Raw genomic sequence first — 17,371 nt, 5'->3', positions numbered from 1 at the left:
AGGTGCTTGATTGAGGCGCTTGTTACTATTGGAGTTGATCCGACTCGTATTGTGGCCTTCTCCACAGTCTTCCTGCTGCTTATGAGCACTGCCTCCGTTTTGTGCTCGGAGACTGCCAACCCGTGTCTGCGAGCCAGCACATGAGGGTATCTATCGCGAGGCTGCACCTATCCGCGAGCTCGTCGAGGCTTTTCGCTACCGTTACCAGCGCTATGTCGTCCGCAAATCCCACCACAGTGCATCCTGCGGGTAGTACCAGCCTTAGGATCCCGTCGTACATGACGTTCCACAGTATCGGGCCCAGGACTGAGCCTTGGAGGTACTCCTCCTGTCACCAGGTACTCGTGCTCTCCGACATCAAAGGAATATGTTAGCACTATGTCCTTGAAGTAGTCCGCTACGAGGTCGATCAGGTACTTCGAGATTCCCATGCGATGGAGTGCCTGCAGGACAAGGTTCCAGTTGGCAGAGTTGAAGGCATTCTTGACGTCCAGGGTGCAGACGAGGCAGTACTCTTTTGAGCCACCTAGCCACCTTTCTCCTTCGATTGCGTTAGCAGCCTGTTGGGTGACCGTTTGGATCGCGTCAATGGTGCTTCTTTTCCTCCGGAAGCCAAACTGGTGGTCCGATAGCGCTCTAAGTTGATTGAGTTCTTTCTCGAGGTGGGTGCAGATTATGCGCTCGAATATCTTCCCCGTTGTATTCAGCATACAAAGGGGTCTGTATGACGATGCGTCGTCGTTCAGCTTGCCCGGTTTTGAGATAAGCACCAACCTTTGACGCTTCCAGCCTATGGGGAAGGTTTGTTGGGTGAGACACCGTGAATATACCCGGGCAGTTTTCATGAAATGGGCTGATTCGTGTGTGCATAAACACCGTTTTATGATCTCGACAATACACGAAAGTTGACTATGAATTCAACCTCAAAGCGTGAAATGGTGACAATTGAACTCCGGTAACTCTATACAATTATCGGTGCTGCCAGATCGATATAAATATATAAATACACCTTACATTTAATAAATTATTTTTTCATTCAGTGCCAATAAAAACTAGTTTTCATCTTTTATTTTGACGGTAGAAAAAATGTTATACTTGATCTTTAATACTACCGAAATAAGTTCATGCGCATCGAACAAAAAAATCGGTTTAATAATCGCTAACACCCTTTTCCACTGGTCCGGCATCTCTGTCAGCTGAGATTGATAAAATTCATGAATTCGGCCGTGTAGCATAAACAGGAACAAATTTTATTTCACGCTTTTAAGAAATCATGAAACCCTTAGCATAAGCATAGTATATATGTTTGACATAAATAAAAAGATTCGATATTTTTATGTCGACCCAAACAAAAATAAGATCTTATGTTATCTTGCTTTTCACAAGCTACGTCATCGAATATATAATGGAATTGTTTTTGGCTTCACTGGGGTTAAGCAAACCATCATTATGGGAGAATGTGTGATATCCAATTCTTTTAATCGGTTTGATTGATCGGTTGGTTGATACAAGCTTTTTGAAAATATATAAACATTTTCGAATTTTAATCCATTAGAACTCTCTATTAGACTTAACATAATATTAGATATACCACAATTCGAAGGCCCAACAATTAGAGCCCTTATTGTGTTTGGTAAGAGAGCATACATTACCGTTAGAAGCCCATATTCCGGGATATGTATTTTGTGGACCAGGTACAAAGTTACAGAAACGGTTGGAACGCAGTGATCAAGGAATAAGCCCCTTGGATGAAGCTTGCAAAGAGCACGATATTGCACATTCTCAAAACAAGGCATTGAGTGAACGACATAAGGCAGACTCTATATTAATTGACAAGGTCTGGTCGTCAAAGCGTGTCAAGGCACCAGATAGCAGTCTTGGAAAAAAAGCAGCAGAATACTTTTGTTCGGAGCAGATCGCCAGCGCCTAGTCATGCGCGCATAGGTGTACGACGGCACCTGCATCGCTCTCTGCTTATCTTTCGCCTTCTTTCTTATACCCATAAAGCTGTCGCTTATCTATTCAGCAACTACTTTGTAAGCCTGCATATGTCTATATGAAGATCTTGGAGCCAAGCTTTTTACACATTCACAGTCCGTCTGCCGCTCCGAATAAACGCTATACATTTTAATATAACCTATTCGTGCGTTATTAATTATAAATATAAGGGTGGCATATTTGTTGTCTTCCCCATAAACATTTGGTGACCCCGACGTGATAGCAGTTTTTATCGGAGTCTGCAACTCGGCTTCGCGATTGTTTAATATAGTTTAAACAAACGCTTTGTTTCGCTGTCGTTATCGTGCATTCGGGCACAAACATACGAACATACTTACATACATAAGTGCATATAAAAGTGCAAAGCCGGCCGTTTGATTTTTTGTACATTTTGCGCTGTGAAAAAGCACCAAATTTGTGTTGTGCAAATAATTCTTAACAAAGGGAATCGCATTTAATCTTTGTTAATAGCGCATATTACATATATACATGTACATATAGCCATACATACATTCATTTGCCAGTTACATAATCCGCTGTTGCTAGGCGGGCAATTTATCGGCAAGAACAACAACAACAAAGTTAAAGGTTCCGTTGCATCTCGGCGACGCTTGTTAACCTTCACGTTTTCGCGGTAAAGGGTATACGGTGTTTTGTGCCTCTAACGCGGTCGGACATTTTACTTTACTTCATTTTCATTTCATTTTTTTCTTTCTCGTAATTGAAAAATGTCTGATACGGAAAACTCGGTTCGGGCTCAAAATGAATCCACAAGTGACGTCGACTACTACCGAGTCAAAGCCCAATCTATTTTGCGGCAAATGAGCTCGATGAAATGCTATTTAAAAGCTGATGCGGTTAATCAGTTTGACGAATCTGATTTGCTGGCGCGAATGGAATGGATCAATTCCTTAAACCAGGCATTTGATTCTGCGCAGACATCGTTGGAAAGACTGGACTTTGCAGAGATCTCGAGCGACCATCGGATTGAATTTGCTGAAGTCTTCATGGATGTGAAGGCGAAACTAAGCCGAGGCTTGGCGGCTCATCGCAAGTCACAATTGCCGGCTTCAACCGCTGCAAATTCAACATCTATTGACATCACTAATAATGCGGATCTTTCTTTTCGATCTAGAAAGCCTCGGTTGCCAAATTTGGAAATTGCTCGTTTTCATGGATCCTACTCTGAGTGGCCGGATTTTTTTGCGACTTTCACTACGGTCATCGGAAATGATGATGAGCTAAGCGACATTGAAAAATTACAATATTTGCGTTCGAGTTTGGGCGGCGTGGCTCTGGAAACCATACGATCGCTAGAACCCTCGAATGCTAATTTTAAAAAGGCTATGAATTTGCTGGTTAATCGATTTGATAATAAAGTTTTACACTTTCAGGCACATGTTCAGGCAATATTCGGTTTAAAGGGTGTCGAGAAGGGATCTTCGAAGGGTCTTCGGGAGCTGAGCGATTGCATGAATTCGCATCTGCGAGCAATTCGAACCCTGGCCGATACGCAACAAATTTTGGATGGACTTTTAATTCACATCGTCACTCGGAAACTGGATCAGAGGACGCGGGAAAAATGGGAAGAGGATTTGTCAATCACTGAGCTGTCTACCTGGGATGCTATGGAGTCGTTTTTGGAAAAGAGGTGCAGGATGATGGAAAACTTGGATCAAGCCTTGGTAACTCAAACACCAGGCCAACAGGTGGGAAAAAACTTGCACAAATATAACCAAAATACACTTATTGCATCTGCTACTAACTCAAATCATTTGACATGCTTATTTAGCGATGCACGGGATCATTATTTGCCAAAGTGTCCTCGATTTTTAAATTTGAGTCCGAATCTTCGATATAGAGAAGCAAAGAAGTTGCACCTTTGCCTCAACTGTTTGCGCAAGGGGCATAGTTTGCAGCAATGCAAGTCGACTCACTGCAAGTATTGTCGCATGAAGCATCATTCATTATTACACATGAACCATGACCCATCCGCAACATCAACCTCATTTTCATCTCCATCATGCGATCCATCCTCGAGCTCTCAGCCATTACCATCTACTTCATCAGCATTAGTATCATGTTCGCATACATCATCGCATCCTGATCATCATTTACCAAGCCCTCCACCCAAAGCCTTAAATATTTTGCCGATCGACTACGTGTTGCTTCCAACTGCTATTATCTACGTCAGAAATAGAATTGGAGCATTTATGCCTTGCCGAGCAATTTTAGATTCGGCCTCCCAGCTAAACTTCATAACCTCTCGCTTAGCCAACCAACTAAACTTGAATCACAGAAGATCGCAAACGTCGATTTCTGGGATAGGAGAATCTTCCATGATCTCTGATAAGACTGTCGATATTCTTGTGCAATCACGGGATGCAAGCTATCGAGCGGCATTCACAGCGGTTGTGACTCACAGTATTACTGATTATCAACCCCATTTCAATATAAATGCAACATCGTGGAGGATACCGCAAAACATTTCACTCGCTGACCCTAATTTCAATCAATCACAACGAATTGACCTTTTACTCGGCGCTGGGTTGTTTTTCGAAATAATTTCTATGGGACAAATTCATTTGGATAGGGCTTTGCCAACTCTTCAGAACACCAAGCTTGGTTGGATAGTCTCTGGAGGGTTATCATCGAACATGCCAACTCATAAGTCGGTTTTACAAGCCAGCATCAAGGACCCAGCTGATTATTCCGATGACGCACTTTCCGCCATTGTAAAGCGATTTTGGGAAATTGAGGACTTCACTTCGTCTAAGCCATCTTTATTGCCGGAAGACTTGCGATGTGAGCAACTTTTTACTGAAAATTGCATTCGACTTGGAAACGGCCAATACTCTGTTCGTCTCTTGACCACTTCCGGATTCGAATCTTTAGGTGATTCTTATTGCTTGGCTCGTCGTCGTTTCAAGAGTTTGGAAGCTAAATTAGATAGAAACCCAGCCCTGAAAGCTCAGTATTCAGCATTTTTGAGGGAGTATATCGACCTAGGTCACATGTCTCTTGTAACTAAGGAACCGCCAGAAACACAATTCTTTTTGCCCCATCATTGCGTACATAAGCAGGAAAGCACGAGTACGAAGCTTCGTGTCGTTTTTGATGGATCTGCCAAAACAACTTCTGGTAGCTCTCTGAACGACTTACTTCTCGCAGGACCAACAATTCAACAAAAAATCTTCAATATACTGCTTCGCTTTCGATTTTTTAAAGTTGCCCTTTGTGGAGATATCTGCAAGATGTACCGTTGCGTGCGTGTTTCGTACCCGGATGATTTCTTGCAGTGCATCGTTTGGAGAGAGAGCTCCAGGAAAGAATTGAGTGTTTTTAAATTGAACACGGTGACTTACGGAACCAAGCCAGCTGCCTTCTTGGCTATAAGGGCCATGCATCAACTCTCTTACGATGAGGAGGAATCATTTCCTATTGGAGCAAAAATTGTTCGTAGAGATTTCTATGTGGATGATTTAATATCTGGTGGGGACTCAGTTGAGGAGGTGAGAGAAATTCGTCGTCAGGTGAAGGAATTACTGTCGCGAGGCCACTTTCCAATTCGCAAATGGTGTTCGAATGAGTCAGCAGCCCTGAAGGGAGAGTCTGAATGCGACAAGGAGCAGTTAATCAAATTTCACGATGGATCGGATGTCGCCAAGGCATTGGGACTAGTCTGGGATCCATCTTCTGATCAGCTCCTATTTCATTTTTCTCAACTGCCAATCAATCAACGACCCACTAAGCGGGTTGCATTGTCGACGATTGCCAAATTCTATGATCCACTCGGTTTAATAACTCCTATTATCACAAAATCTAAGATTTTTCTGCAATCTCTATGGAGTGCGAACGTGGATTGGGATGATGCACTGCCAGAGCCCATTCTTTCGTCATGGGGGGAGTTGACCTCACAGTTATCGGTCGTACAGAACTTAAAATTCCCACGATTCGTACTGCAACCAAGGGCTTCCGTTGAGTTGCATGGATTCTGCGATGCTAGCATGTCAGCTTATGGAGCGTGTCTATACTTGCGATCGGAGACCAATGGAGAATCGAAAGTCCATCTGCTCTGTGCCAAGTCAAGGGTAGCTCCATTGAAGGCCTTAACAATTCCAAGATTAGAACTTTCCGCAGCGCTTTTATTGGCTGAGCTAATCGTAAACGCCAAGGAAGCCATAGATTTCGATTGCACCTTTCATTGCTGGTCGGACTCGTCCATTGTGTTGGCGTGGATTCGGCAACCTCCGAGGGAGTTTAACGTTTTCGTATCAAACAGAATCGCGAAAATTCAGGAGATGACGAAAGACATGTCTTGGCATCACGTTCCTACAAACTTGAACCCGGCAGACGTCGTATCGCGAGGATGTACCCCAAGAGAATTGTTGGAACATTCCCTTTGGGCTAACGGGCCTCCATTCCTTCTGCAAGGCTCGTCAAATTGGCCGTCCCTGCTAGACTCAGTAAAGGATCTTCCAGAGCGCCGTTCTGTGGCTCTAATTGGGGCCGTTTGCATAGACAGTTCATCAAACTGCAAATTCCTCAACTCTTTCGATAAGTTGCAGCGCGTATTTGCATACATTTATCGATTCATTTCAAATTGCAGAGCCAAATCTGCGCCGTTAAAAGGTCGACTTTCGGTGGAGGAGATCAACTCTGGAACTGTACTTCTTCTGAGGAGCATCCAACAGGTTAACTTGGCGAAGGAGTATGGAACTCTTAGCCAGGGCAAGCCGTTTCCACAGAAAAGCAAGCTGGTTTCGCTTAGACCTATACTCGGCTCCGATGGGTTACTTCGCGTGGGTGGAAGGCTTCAGAACGCAAACTTGGACTACGACACGAGGCATCCGATACTGTTGCCCAAGGATCATCCAGTCACCAAGGCGATCATCGTTTATTATCATGAGAAATATTTGCATGGAGGATCGCAGGCGCTGCTTGCCGCATTACGGCAAAGGTACTGGCCGATTGGAGGCCGCAAGTTCGTCGCCAGCGTTATCAACAAATGCGTCCGATGTTTCCGAATGAAGCCTGTTACTTGGGAGCACGTCATGGGTAGCCTTCCAGCAAATAGAGTGCAGCCTAATCCAGCTTTTCATACCACAGGAGTGGACTATTGTGGGCCATTCTATCATAAAGCAGAGGCCAGAAATAAGGCACCCCACAAGTGCTATATCGCCGTCTTTGTCTGTTTTTCTACGAAGGCTGCTCATTTGGAAGTGGTCCAGGATCTCACGACGGATTCTTTCATCGCAGCGCTGAGGAGATTCATCAGCCTTAGAGGCAGTCCGCGTACCATTTGGAGCGACAATGCTACAAACTTTGTCGGTGCAAAGAGAGAGCTTGCCGAGCTGAAAGAGCTCTTTTTGAGCGAGCAACACACAGCATCGATATCTTCCGTCTGTTTAGCTGATGGGATCGATTGGAAGTTCATCCCTCCGCGTGCCCCGCACTTCGGTGGTTTATGGGAGGCCGCTGTGAAGTCAGCTAAATTTCACTTCTACAGAGTCGTCGATGCATCCATCTTAGCCATCGATGAATTAAGAACTCTTGCATATGAGATTTCTGCCATCCTTAACTCCCGTCCACTCTGTCCAATTTCAGAAAATGCTGAAAGCCTTGAGGTGCTAACACCGGCGCATTTCCTGAAGGGTTCCAGCTACACTAAGTTTCCTGAGCCTGGCATTACTCATCTCCGCGAAGACCGCCTCAGCAGATGGCAGCGGGTTACCCAGATGCAGCAACATTTCTGGAAAAGGTGGAGCAGCGAGTATTTGTCCCTACTTCAAGAGAGGAGCAAGTGGCGCGTCGAAACGTCTAACATCAAGGTTGGACGCATAGTTTTGCTTAAGGAGGACAACGTTCCACCCTTGAGATGGCAGCTTGGGTGCATCCAAGAAGTCATACCCGGCGGGGACGGAGTCATCAGAGTAGCTATGGTCCGTACAGCTACGGGTCTGATCAAGAGAGCCGTCGCCAAGCTAGCCGTTCTGCCCATCGATTCCGAGATAGTTGGAACCTTACCTCTTCCAACGGGGGGAGTATGTTCGGAGCAGATCGCCAGCGCCTAGTCATGCGCGCATAGGTGTACGACGGCACCTGCATCGCTCTCTGCTTATCTTTCGCCTTCTTTCTTATACCCATAAAGCTGTCGCTTATCTATTCAGCAACTACTTTGTAAGCCTGCATATGTCTATATGAAGATCTTGGAGCCAAGCTTTTTACACATTCACAGTCCGTCTGCCGCTCCGAATAAACGCTATACATTTTAATATAACCTATTCGTGCGTTATTAATTATAAATATAAGGGTGGCATATTTGTTGTCTTCCCCATAAACAACTTTGTTAAACATATAATGAAAGCCAAAAAAAAACTTGGGATGGGATTGAATAAAACGAAAAAAAACGGAAAAAGATAATAAAAAATTAAATGAAGAAGCCAAACCTTTCGACTGTTATAAATGTAGCTAACCGCGAAAAGCCACGATTTGCAATAATTGGATTTACACTAAATAGAGAACTTATCACAAATAATTTAACAAGATTGAAAGTTCACTTGAATTCTGATTAATATCCATATGATAATCTGAATGTTGATTTTAGTAAGAATCACTATGCTCCCTCATATGAAATGTATACAACACTTCAATCTAGTTACAATAATCGTGAATTACAACCTTTTTTGCCCTAAAATGAATTTAAATTGAAGGCCCCTTTAATTGTGGTTGATCTTTCATATAAAAACGAATCAGTAAAAACTGGTCTTACTGATGTGAGAATTTCAATGGAACTAAGATACTGTTTCGAATGATGTTTCTTCGATAATAATAATAATTTTATTCTAAAGGAAATTTGAATTGTAAATAGAACCACCATATGATTTTACTTTGCTAAGTACAAAATCTTGGAAGACTGCAATTTGGTTAATCAATACACATCAATTTTTTGGAAAAAATGGATGGACAAAAAAGTTTTCCGCAAACTTGAAAGTATCTAAGGACAATTACAAACGGAAAACAAACTATTTGTACAGAAGTTTTTTCGGATTCGTCAGTTCATTAGTTTCGAGGAAATGGGCTGTCCGCCATTAAACAGGTTGAAGGAAAACTGGTTTCCATATTGTAAAACTCATCTTAATGCCGGGCTTGTGCTCTTAACTATGCATACAGTATTTTCACATTTTCAAAAGTATCTCCAAAGCAATATAATAAATTTATTTACATCACTTTAAAATTGAATAAGAAAACAATAAGAAAACAAAAATATTCAAATAAATTTTATCACGAATTTGACCAATTTATTGAACAACTCAAAAGGGGAGATATTTGGTTAGCATTTTCAATACCTTCTTTACACAAAAACTATGTTCATGAATTTAAACGGTGAATAAATAAAATTATTATTTCGATTTAAAATTACAGGTAAGGAGATTGGAAAATATTTCAACGAGTATTTGCGCAGTCGTGATTTCAACTCCTACTATGGGACGTGTTAGAGCTAGCATAGGGTTCATGATCTTATCAATGAGCGTGCGCCTTCAGGCTTGTGCATATGCTCAGGGAGCTCTTGCTTGAATATATTTTATGACATGTTTATGACTCATTTGTGGAAAGGAGAGAATCTTAGAGAGTTTACCAGTTAAACATTCTGGGACGGAAACAAAAAATGTGTGTTTGAAAATATTCTATATTTGAGAATCATTAACTTGTGAGATTTATTTTATTGGGGATCATAGGAAACTTTATTTTCCAAAATGATCGGACATGTTCCTCTAAGATAACCATCTTAGGATACTTTGCACAGCAACACCTGTGATAATGAGGCAAAAGCCCTTGGATACTATGGGTGTGTGACCTTCCTCACAAGCACCTTTCTTAAGTGACTTTTAATTGCTCATAATGAGGGGAAGGATTCATGATCAATATTGTCACATGGAGATGTGGGGCAATGGGGGCAATTAAGTATACTCATGATTGTGACATTTTCATGACTTCAATACCTATTAAAATCAGTTAATTTTGGGATTATGCTGATTGTTCTTGAACCTGCATACGTTAGTGAGGTTGGCGGGGGCCAAGAATATGCTATGTGTCCCAGAATCTGTCTTTTCAAACTTCTGAGAGGGTTGACTCGAACAGCGTCTTTTGGGCCACTGGCACTCTCTCGTCGACCATGTGGAGGCCCGACTGAATTACCGTGAGGTAAACGTCAGCGCTTAGCAACAGGGAGATAATTGCTGGCCTTTGAAACCGCTCATCCGCTAGCGGTAGATCCCAGAATTTCTCTACGACGCTCTAAGTGACCACTAGAATGGGAGTACGGATACATACGTTCGGCTCGATTTGGCTTGGTCGTCTTGTCAGCCTAGGATCGAATTTTTACCGTGCAGATCCTTTCTTCACACGCGTTCGTCATCGGTAAGCGAGAAGCGGAGGCCAAGGATGCGCCAACGAAGCGGTGACCGGTCTCGACAACGAGAGGACGTTGACGCTGTGACGTTGTAGAAGTGCCATGAGCGACGGAGCTGGTGTCGAGGATGCTGAGCGCGGTAGACTCGGCATCGCTTGGATTGAACACCCCGAGTACGTCAGCAATCCAGTGCTTAAGCGCTACACGGAGAGCCATTTTCCAGGTCAGTTTGTGAATAATAAAAAAATGAAACAAATGGATATATTTAACACTGACGTGGATGATGGTTACGGATTAAGGATTATGGTTAGCACGATACTTTACTAGGCAATTTTAAAGGCTCTCCTGGAAGAGAAAACACTTTGGTCACTGGACGTTTGACAATGTCGCATGCCGTACGAATGTCGACTACGTTGCCATCGGCTTCCGGAAAAACGGAATCTATTCTACCGAGTCGCCACTCATTCCAGGGCAGATTGTCGTCATTGATGACGAACTTCGCCGACGCAAAGTTATTCCGTAGGAAATTGCCACAAGTTGGGCTTGTGGAGCCCTTTAAGGTACTTAAGTATTGCCACCGAACTAGAATGGAATTGAATTCTCTCTTTACTTTGGGCTCCACTGTGGACAGAAGAGGTCCGCCGACAAAAAAGTGCCCTGGTGTCAACGCTAGCAGACATAAGAGATAGCGGTCTGGAGCTTAGACAAGCTTCAATCTTTTCTAGAAGGGTCGAAAGCTCTTCAAAATTATACTTTCGCGTAGCTGTGGATTTGTAAAATAAAGTCTTGAAGCTCTTGAAACCAGCTTCCCACAGGCCTTCCAATGGGGTGCCCCAGGCTGAATAAATTGCCAGTTGAGCTGCTGATTACTAAACGCATAAGTTACAGACTCTTTAACGTCATGCAGAAAGCAAGGTGGTAGCGACGACGAAGTTCTTTCCATTGTCGGACTGAACTTGACGAGGACATCCTCTTCTGGATTCGAACCGACTGAAGGCGGAAAGGAATTTCTCATTCGTTAAGTCAGATTTAGGCTTTAGATGAACGGGCTTTGTAGAAAAGCAGAGAAAACCAACAATACCTTTTTGTGATGACACAAGCTCTTCCTTTGTAATTCTATATATATGGCCGGGAAAAAGACACTCTCTCTTTCGGCAAACTTCCCATCATCTGGACCTGATTTTTGGAACCCAGTATCTAATGGAGGCCGTTACACGGCCGCGTGCCCTTATTATCCTTTTCTGATCTAGAAAGGGGTTCAAGGAGAGAATTAAACTTGACGCGAACACAGGACGCTTTTAACTCAAGCAGCGATATTCATCTGTTGGCAACGAACGTTGTCCAATGACACGCTGGTTTGGCTTACCATGCCAGCACTTTCGTGCAGTCAATCCAACAATGAAGTTTCAAGGTCAGCCTCGGCATACTAGGAAGGATGGCTTCGGACATCTCCGACAACATTAGAGCTCCACACAGCTCCAGCCTAGAAAGTGATTCCGTTTTGACTGGCGCCACACGCGTTTTGGCCGTAGGCAAGTGCACCATCGTCGTATGCCCCATCTCTACGCGCACATAGATCCCAGCTCCGTATGCTTTTTGCGAAGCGTCACAGAATCCGTGATGCTCTACGCGGAACTCTGGACGGAAGGAAAATCACCTTGGAATTGGGACCTGATTTATTACCGAATAGCTCTGGAGAAAGCTGTTCCACCTGTGGCACAGTTCAGTTGGAAGCTCATCGACCCAACCGAGATCCTGTAGCCAAATCTCTTGCATAAAGATTTTGGTACTCACAACAAATGAAGCGAGCCAGCCTGCTGGGTCAACCAGCTTGGCAATTCGGGAAAGGACCGGGAGTTTCGTGAGGTAGATCTCCGTTGCAAAATCTGGTGGGACGAGGAAAAATTCATCAGACGTCCCTTTCCAACGTACTCTGAGAGTTTCGGCTGTGCTGTCTGTGTCGATCTCGAGGAAGTCTGTTGTCAGAAGAGGATCGCTTTGGATATGAGCTAAGATTTCTTTGTAATTGGAGATTCATTTTCTTCCCGGAAAGGCCGAGGAATCAGCTGTTGCAAAACTCGAATCGCCAATAATGGCACAAAATTAACTCCTAAAGTTAGCGTATGTAATTCAAAGTCTCGAATGTATCCCTCGCTATTGCGGAACAAGATGCGTTTGAACGGGATATGCATCGGATCTACCCAGATCTATTGATAAATCTTTTCGATGTCGTATCGGAAATAGTCATAAGAAAATTTTAGTCACATATGAAATCGGATGCTGCTGACACTTTTAGTGTCAGTTCCTCCACTTCTGAAAACGAATGGTACACTGACAGAGCTTGAGAGAGAGCTAGATAGAGAGAGCTACCTTTCACGATGCAATTAATATAAGAGATCGAATTAAGTGAATTAGCTGCTGCGGCTGCGTGACCCGACATACTCCCCCCGTTGGAAGCCTGGGTTTCAACATCATCTTTAATGGGAAGCAGACACAGCTTGTTTACTGCTCGCTTTGTCACTCCTGATGCTGTCTTCAGAACGGCAACTCGAGCAACCCCATCTCCACCGAACAGAAGCTCGATCACTCTGGCGAGGGGCCACTTCATGGGAGGCACGTTTTAGTCCTTGACCAGAACTAAGTCATCGACAACCAGGCCAGGTTTTGGGGTGCGCCACTTGGAGCGCTGCTGCAGTAATGTTAGGTATTCTTCCTTCCATCGGGACCAAAAGATCTGCTGCAAGTAAGCCACGCGTTGCCATCCATCCAAGCGATTGAAGTTAAGACTGGTCACATCCGGCTCGACGAAAAAGGAAGGCGGACCACCATTCAAAAAATGAGCTGGGGTTAATACATCCAGATCACCTGGGTTTTCTGAAATCTAGACTAATGGTCGAGAATTAACAACCGCCGAAATGTGACACACCAGGGTCCGCAACTCCTCAAGGGCTAAAACAGCAGTGCCAACAGCGCGGTAGAAATGATGCTTTGCGATCTTCACAGCAGCTTCCCAAAGACCGCCAAAGTGTGGCGACCTAGGAGGAATGGAACACCAATCAATAGCCTCCGCTAGGCAAAAATCCAACGTAGCTCTCTGGTGATCTCTGCTGAGGAATAGGCGCCTTAGTTCGAGCAGCTCATTGCGAGCGCAATCAAAGTTGGTTGCATTATCAGACCAAATCTGCCGCGGCCTCCTTCTAGTGCATATAAATCGATTGAGGCCATGTAGAAACGATTCCGTAGAGAGATCCTTGATTAACTCCAAATGAATAGCCTCCGTGGCGAAACAAATGAAGACACAAACGTAGCATTTTACTGGAGGCTTGCTTCGCGCCTCTGACTTGTAGAAAAATGGCCCGCGAAAATCAATGCCAGTGACTTCGAACGCATGAGATCAATCAAGTCGCTCCTTTGGAAGATCCGCCATGATATAATCGATTTAGCGTCGCTTGTTGTTGTGTTTACCTTGTGCTCTGTGATTTTTGTCAATTTGTCACTAATATCTGTGTTACTTGTGCCTTGCTTTGTGACTTAGTACAACATAACCAGCCGTGCTTGTGTTTTAAATCGTCTGTTTATGTTTAATTGTCTATTTAATTGTAGCAATTTTAACAAAACCTAACTCTGGTTTTAGCCTGTGCATTTTGTTATTGTAACTTCTGTACGCTGCGGTGCATTTGTTTCAATAGCTTTTGTTGTTGTTTCCCATAACTTTCTTGTAATCTCTCTCCCGTTTCTTATCGTCTAAACTGTTGTCGTGTATATTTTGTGTGTGTTTCGCAAGCCACGCTCAGTCGACAGCCACTCTGTCGCGCTCTCTCGCTATCGCAGTCTCTACGCGCTCTTACACTTTTGTATTTTTGTGTGTCTACACTTTTATTGTTTGATCCCAGTGTCAAATTAAGTGAGGTATGTATAATTCTTTTGATTCTTTGGTTTTATAAATAACTTTATTTTTATATTTTACCCGATCGGTAACGGCAGCTCTGTCGGCATCCACTGGGGCTGGGGGACCTAAAGTTTCACTGACAGCAGTACCCATAGGTACCAAAAGCTCTGGAGGAGTCCCTGTTTCTGCTAGTCAGCCTAAGGGGTGAAACCCTACGCAGCTTTCGGTGCCTACAGGTGAAGTTAGCTATATAGGAGTCCCTAGTCTCGATAATCAGACGAACGATGTTCAGATTGCTAATGGTGGAAGAAAGAGCCTCTCGGTTGTTCCATATAGGAAGCAATTATTTGTGTCTCGTTTAACACCTGAAACCACATCTGCAGATGTTTTGGAATTTATACAAGAGGAATTTCCATCTCAAAACATCACAGTTGAAGAGTTAAAATTTCCATATGTTCGTCGGATATCTTCATTTAAAATATCTGCTCCTCCGGAAGTATTTAATGTACTAAATTCTAAAAGTTTTTGGCTTAATGATGAATTGGTCCCAAACAGACGGAGAACTCATAATAGGCCTTCCACGACTGTACCTGCGCCAAGAAACTGAGCAGTTTATTTTTGGCCTATCAAAATGTAAGGGGACTTAATATGAAGCTACCTAAGCTTTATGCTGACTCCTCTGCCTTTTGTGAAGACATTCTGGCCTTTACTGAGACTTGGCTAAAACCGGAGATATCAGACTCTGAAGTTCTGTCTAAAAATTTTAATACGTATAGAACTGATCGATCTCCTCGTAGGGGGGGTGGGGTGCTGGTTGCCGTTACCTCTACTTTAACATCGGAGAGAATATACCTTCTTAATCCCAATGACATGTAATTTGTTCGTATATTCCACCTGGATCCGACTTAACAATTTATGAGCAACATTTGTCTGCAATAAAAACTGTTTTATCTCATCTTTCCAAAAGGGATCTTTTAATTGTTTTGGGTGATTTCAATCTCCCTGACATTTCTTGGTCCCTTTCCACTGACTCACTTGTCTCTACCCTTTTATCTGACCATGACTTCGTTGACGGTCTGTTAGAATTATCATAACAGCAAGTTAGCTTTATACGTAATTCACTTAACAGACAATTAGATCTTGTATTTGCTTTAGATCCGTCTGAAGTCACTGTATCTAGAATTGACCCACTAGTTGTGCCTGAATACCAGTATCATCCCACATTAGAACTTACAATTTGTCTTCCCTGCGTTGATACCCTCTCTCCTTCACTTTCTCCAATTAAAAGTAGATGCTTTCGTAAATGTGACTTTAGTAAACTTATATATTGGATATTGGTGCTATCGAACTATTTTGTCCTAAACTCTTTTTTCTGTGAATGTGTTCCTGATAGTTTTCCTCCTAAGTTAGACACGCCACCTTGGTTTACCGATCAGTTGCAAAGACTTAGAAACCTAAAAACAAACTTCTTTAAAAAGTACAAAAATTTATCAAGATATGTGGTGGCTCGTACTAATTTTAATGTACTTAACAGTCATTGCTATTCCATGTATTTGAACCGATGTAAATTTGAATTTTCAAAGGACCCGAGGGAGTTTTATAACTTTGTCAATGCTAAGCGAAAGTCTTCAGCATTGCCATCATCCGTACGATTAAACTCTATTGAGGCATCTACTGATCCCGAAATTGTAGATTTATTTGCTGAATTCTTCCAATCTACTTATAGTTCTTAAACAGGGCAAATTGTATTTTTATACCGGTTACTCTTAGAGTTAAAAGGTATACTAGATTCGTCGGAAAGAATGTAACAGGCAGAAGGAAGCGTTCCGACCCCATAAAGTATATATATTCTTGATCAGGATCACTTGCCGAGTCGATCTAGCCATGTCCGTCTGTCCGTCTATCCGTCTGTCTGTCTGTCTGTCCGTCCGGATGAACGCTGAGATCTCGGAAACTATGGGAGCTAGGCTATTGAGATTTGGCGTGCAGATTCCTGAGCTTCTTACGCAGCGCAAGTTTGTTTCAGTAGAGTGCCACGCCCACTCTAACGCCCACAAACCGTCCCAAAACTGTGGCTCCTACAGTTTTGATGCTAGAATAAAAATTTTAACTGAAATGTAATGTTCTCATCAATACCTATCAATTGCCACGCCCACCCTAACGCCCATAAACCGCCCACAAACTTAAAAAAATCGTAAATATGAACGTGGATATCTCGGAAACTATCAAAGATAGAGAATTGGGATTTCAGATTCAGATTCCGTAGCTTTATACGCAGCGCAAGTTTATTTTGCGAATATGCCACGCCCATAACGCTTAAATCTGTACACCGCCGGTAGGTGGCGCATTTTAATCTCGCTTTGCTACTTGCATATCTCTATTTAGCTGAGTAACGGGTATCTGATAGTCGAGGTACTCGACTATAGCGTTCTTCCTTGTTAAGCTTAAATTTTCCCTTGGCTAGAAGTTTTGATGCCTGATCCATAATGATGACTGCCTCTTCCTTGGACTTGGCTCCAGATATCAAATGATCCACATAAAAATCGCTACGAACGACCTCAGCCCCAAGCGGAAACGCTGTATGCTCGTCTGCTGCCAACTGATGCAAAGCTCGCACAGCCAGAAATGATGCTGGCTTCGTGTCATAAGTAACGGTGTCTAGCTTAAACACCCGCAATTGGTCCTGGGGGGAATCCCTCAACAAAATACATTGCAAATGGCTGTCCTCAGGCTGAACCCTAACACAACGGTACATTTTGCAAATATCTCCTGTGATTGCTACTGGGTGTGAACGAAACCGAAGAAGAATAAATAATAGAACAGCTTAGGCTGAATAACAGGGCCTGCCATAAGAACATCGTTGACAGAGTAGCCTGAGGAACTGGCCGCCGATCCATCAAAATCTACGCGAAGCTTTGTAGTGGAGCTATTTTCCTTTCTGACGCAATGATGAGGCAAGAAGTATCGGCACAACCCGATGTCAGCGGCAGAAACTGATGACATATGTCGTAGATCGAGGTATTCCTTTATGAATGCTGCATATTGAGCCTTTAAAGCTGGCTGACGATTCA

The 17,371-nt window shown here is 43.3% G+C and overlaps 1 protein-coding gene across 1 annotated transcript; it reads left to right on the top strand.

Moving 5' to 3' along the window:
• The first annotated feature begins 2,010 nt into the window (after positions 1-2,010).
• On the top strand, positions 2,011-7,742 carry LOC139352979 (uncharacterized). The gene is made up of 2 exons (XM_070995909.1): positions 2,011-3,707; positions 7,606-7,742. Exons 1-2 carry the CDS (start codon positions 2,727-2,729, stop codon positions 7,630-7,632), a joined length of 1,008 nt encoding a protein of 335 aa, XP_070852010.1. The 5' UTR covers positions 2,011-2,726; the 3' UTR covers positions 7,633-7,742.
• Positions 7,743-17,371: the final 9,629 nt, after the last annotated feature.

Source organism: Drosophila suzukii, chromosome 3, assembly GCF_043229965.1.
Source record: "Drosophila suzukii chromosome 3, CBGP_Dsuzu_IsoJpt1.0, whole genome shotgun sequence".
Lineage (NCBI taxonomy): Eukaryota > Metazoa > Arthropoda > Insecta > Diptera > Drosophilidae > Drosophila > Drosophila suzukii.
The sequence above is the reverse complement of the archived record's forward strand: the minus strand, read 5'-3'. Positions and strand labels throughout refer to the sequence as shown.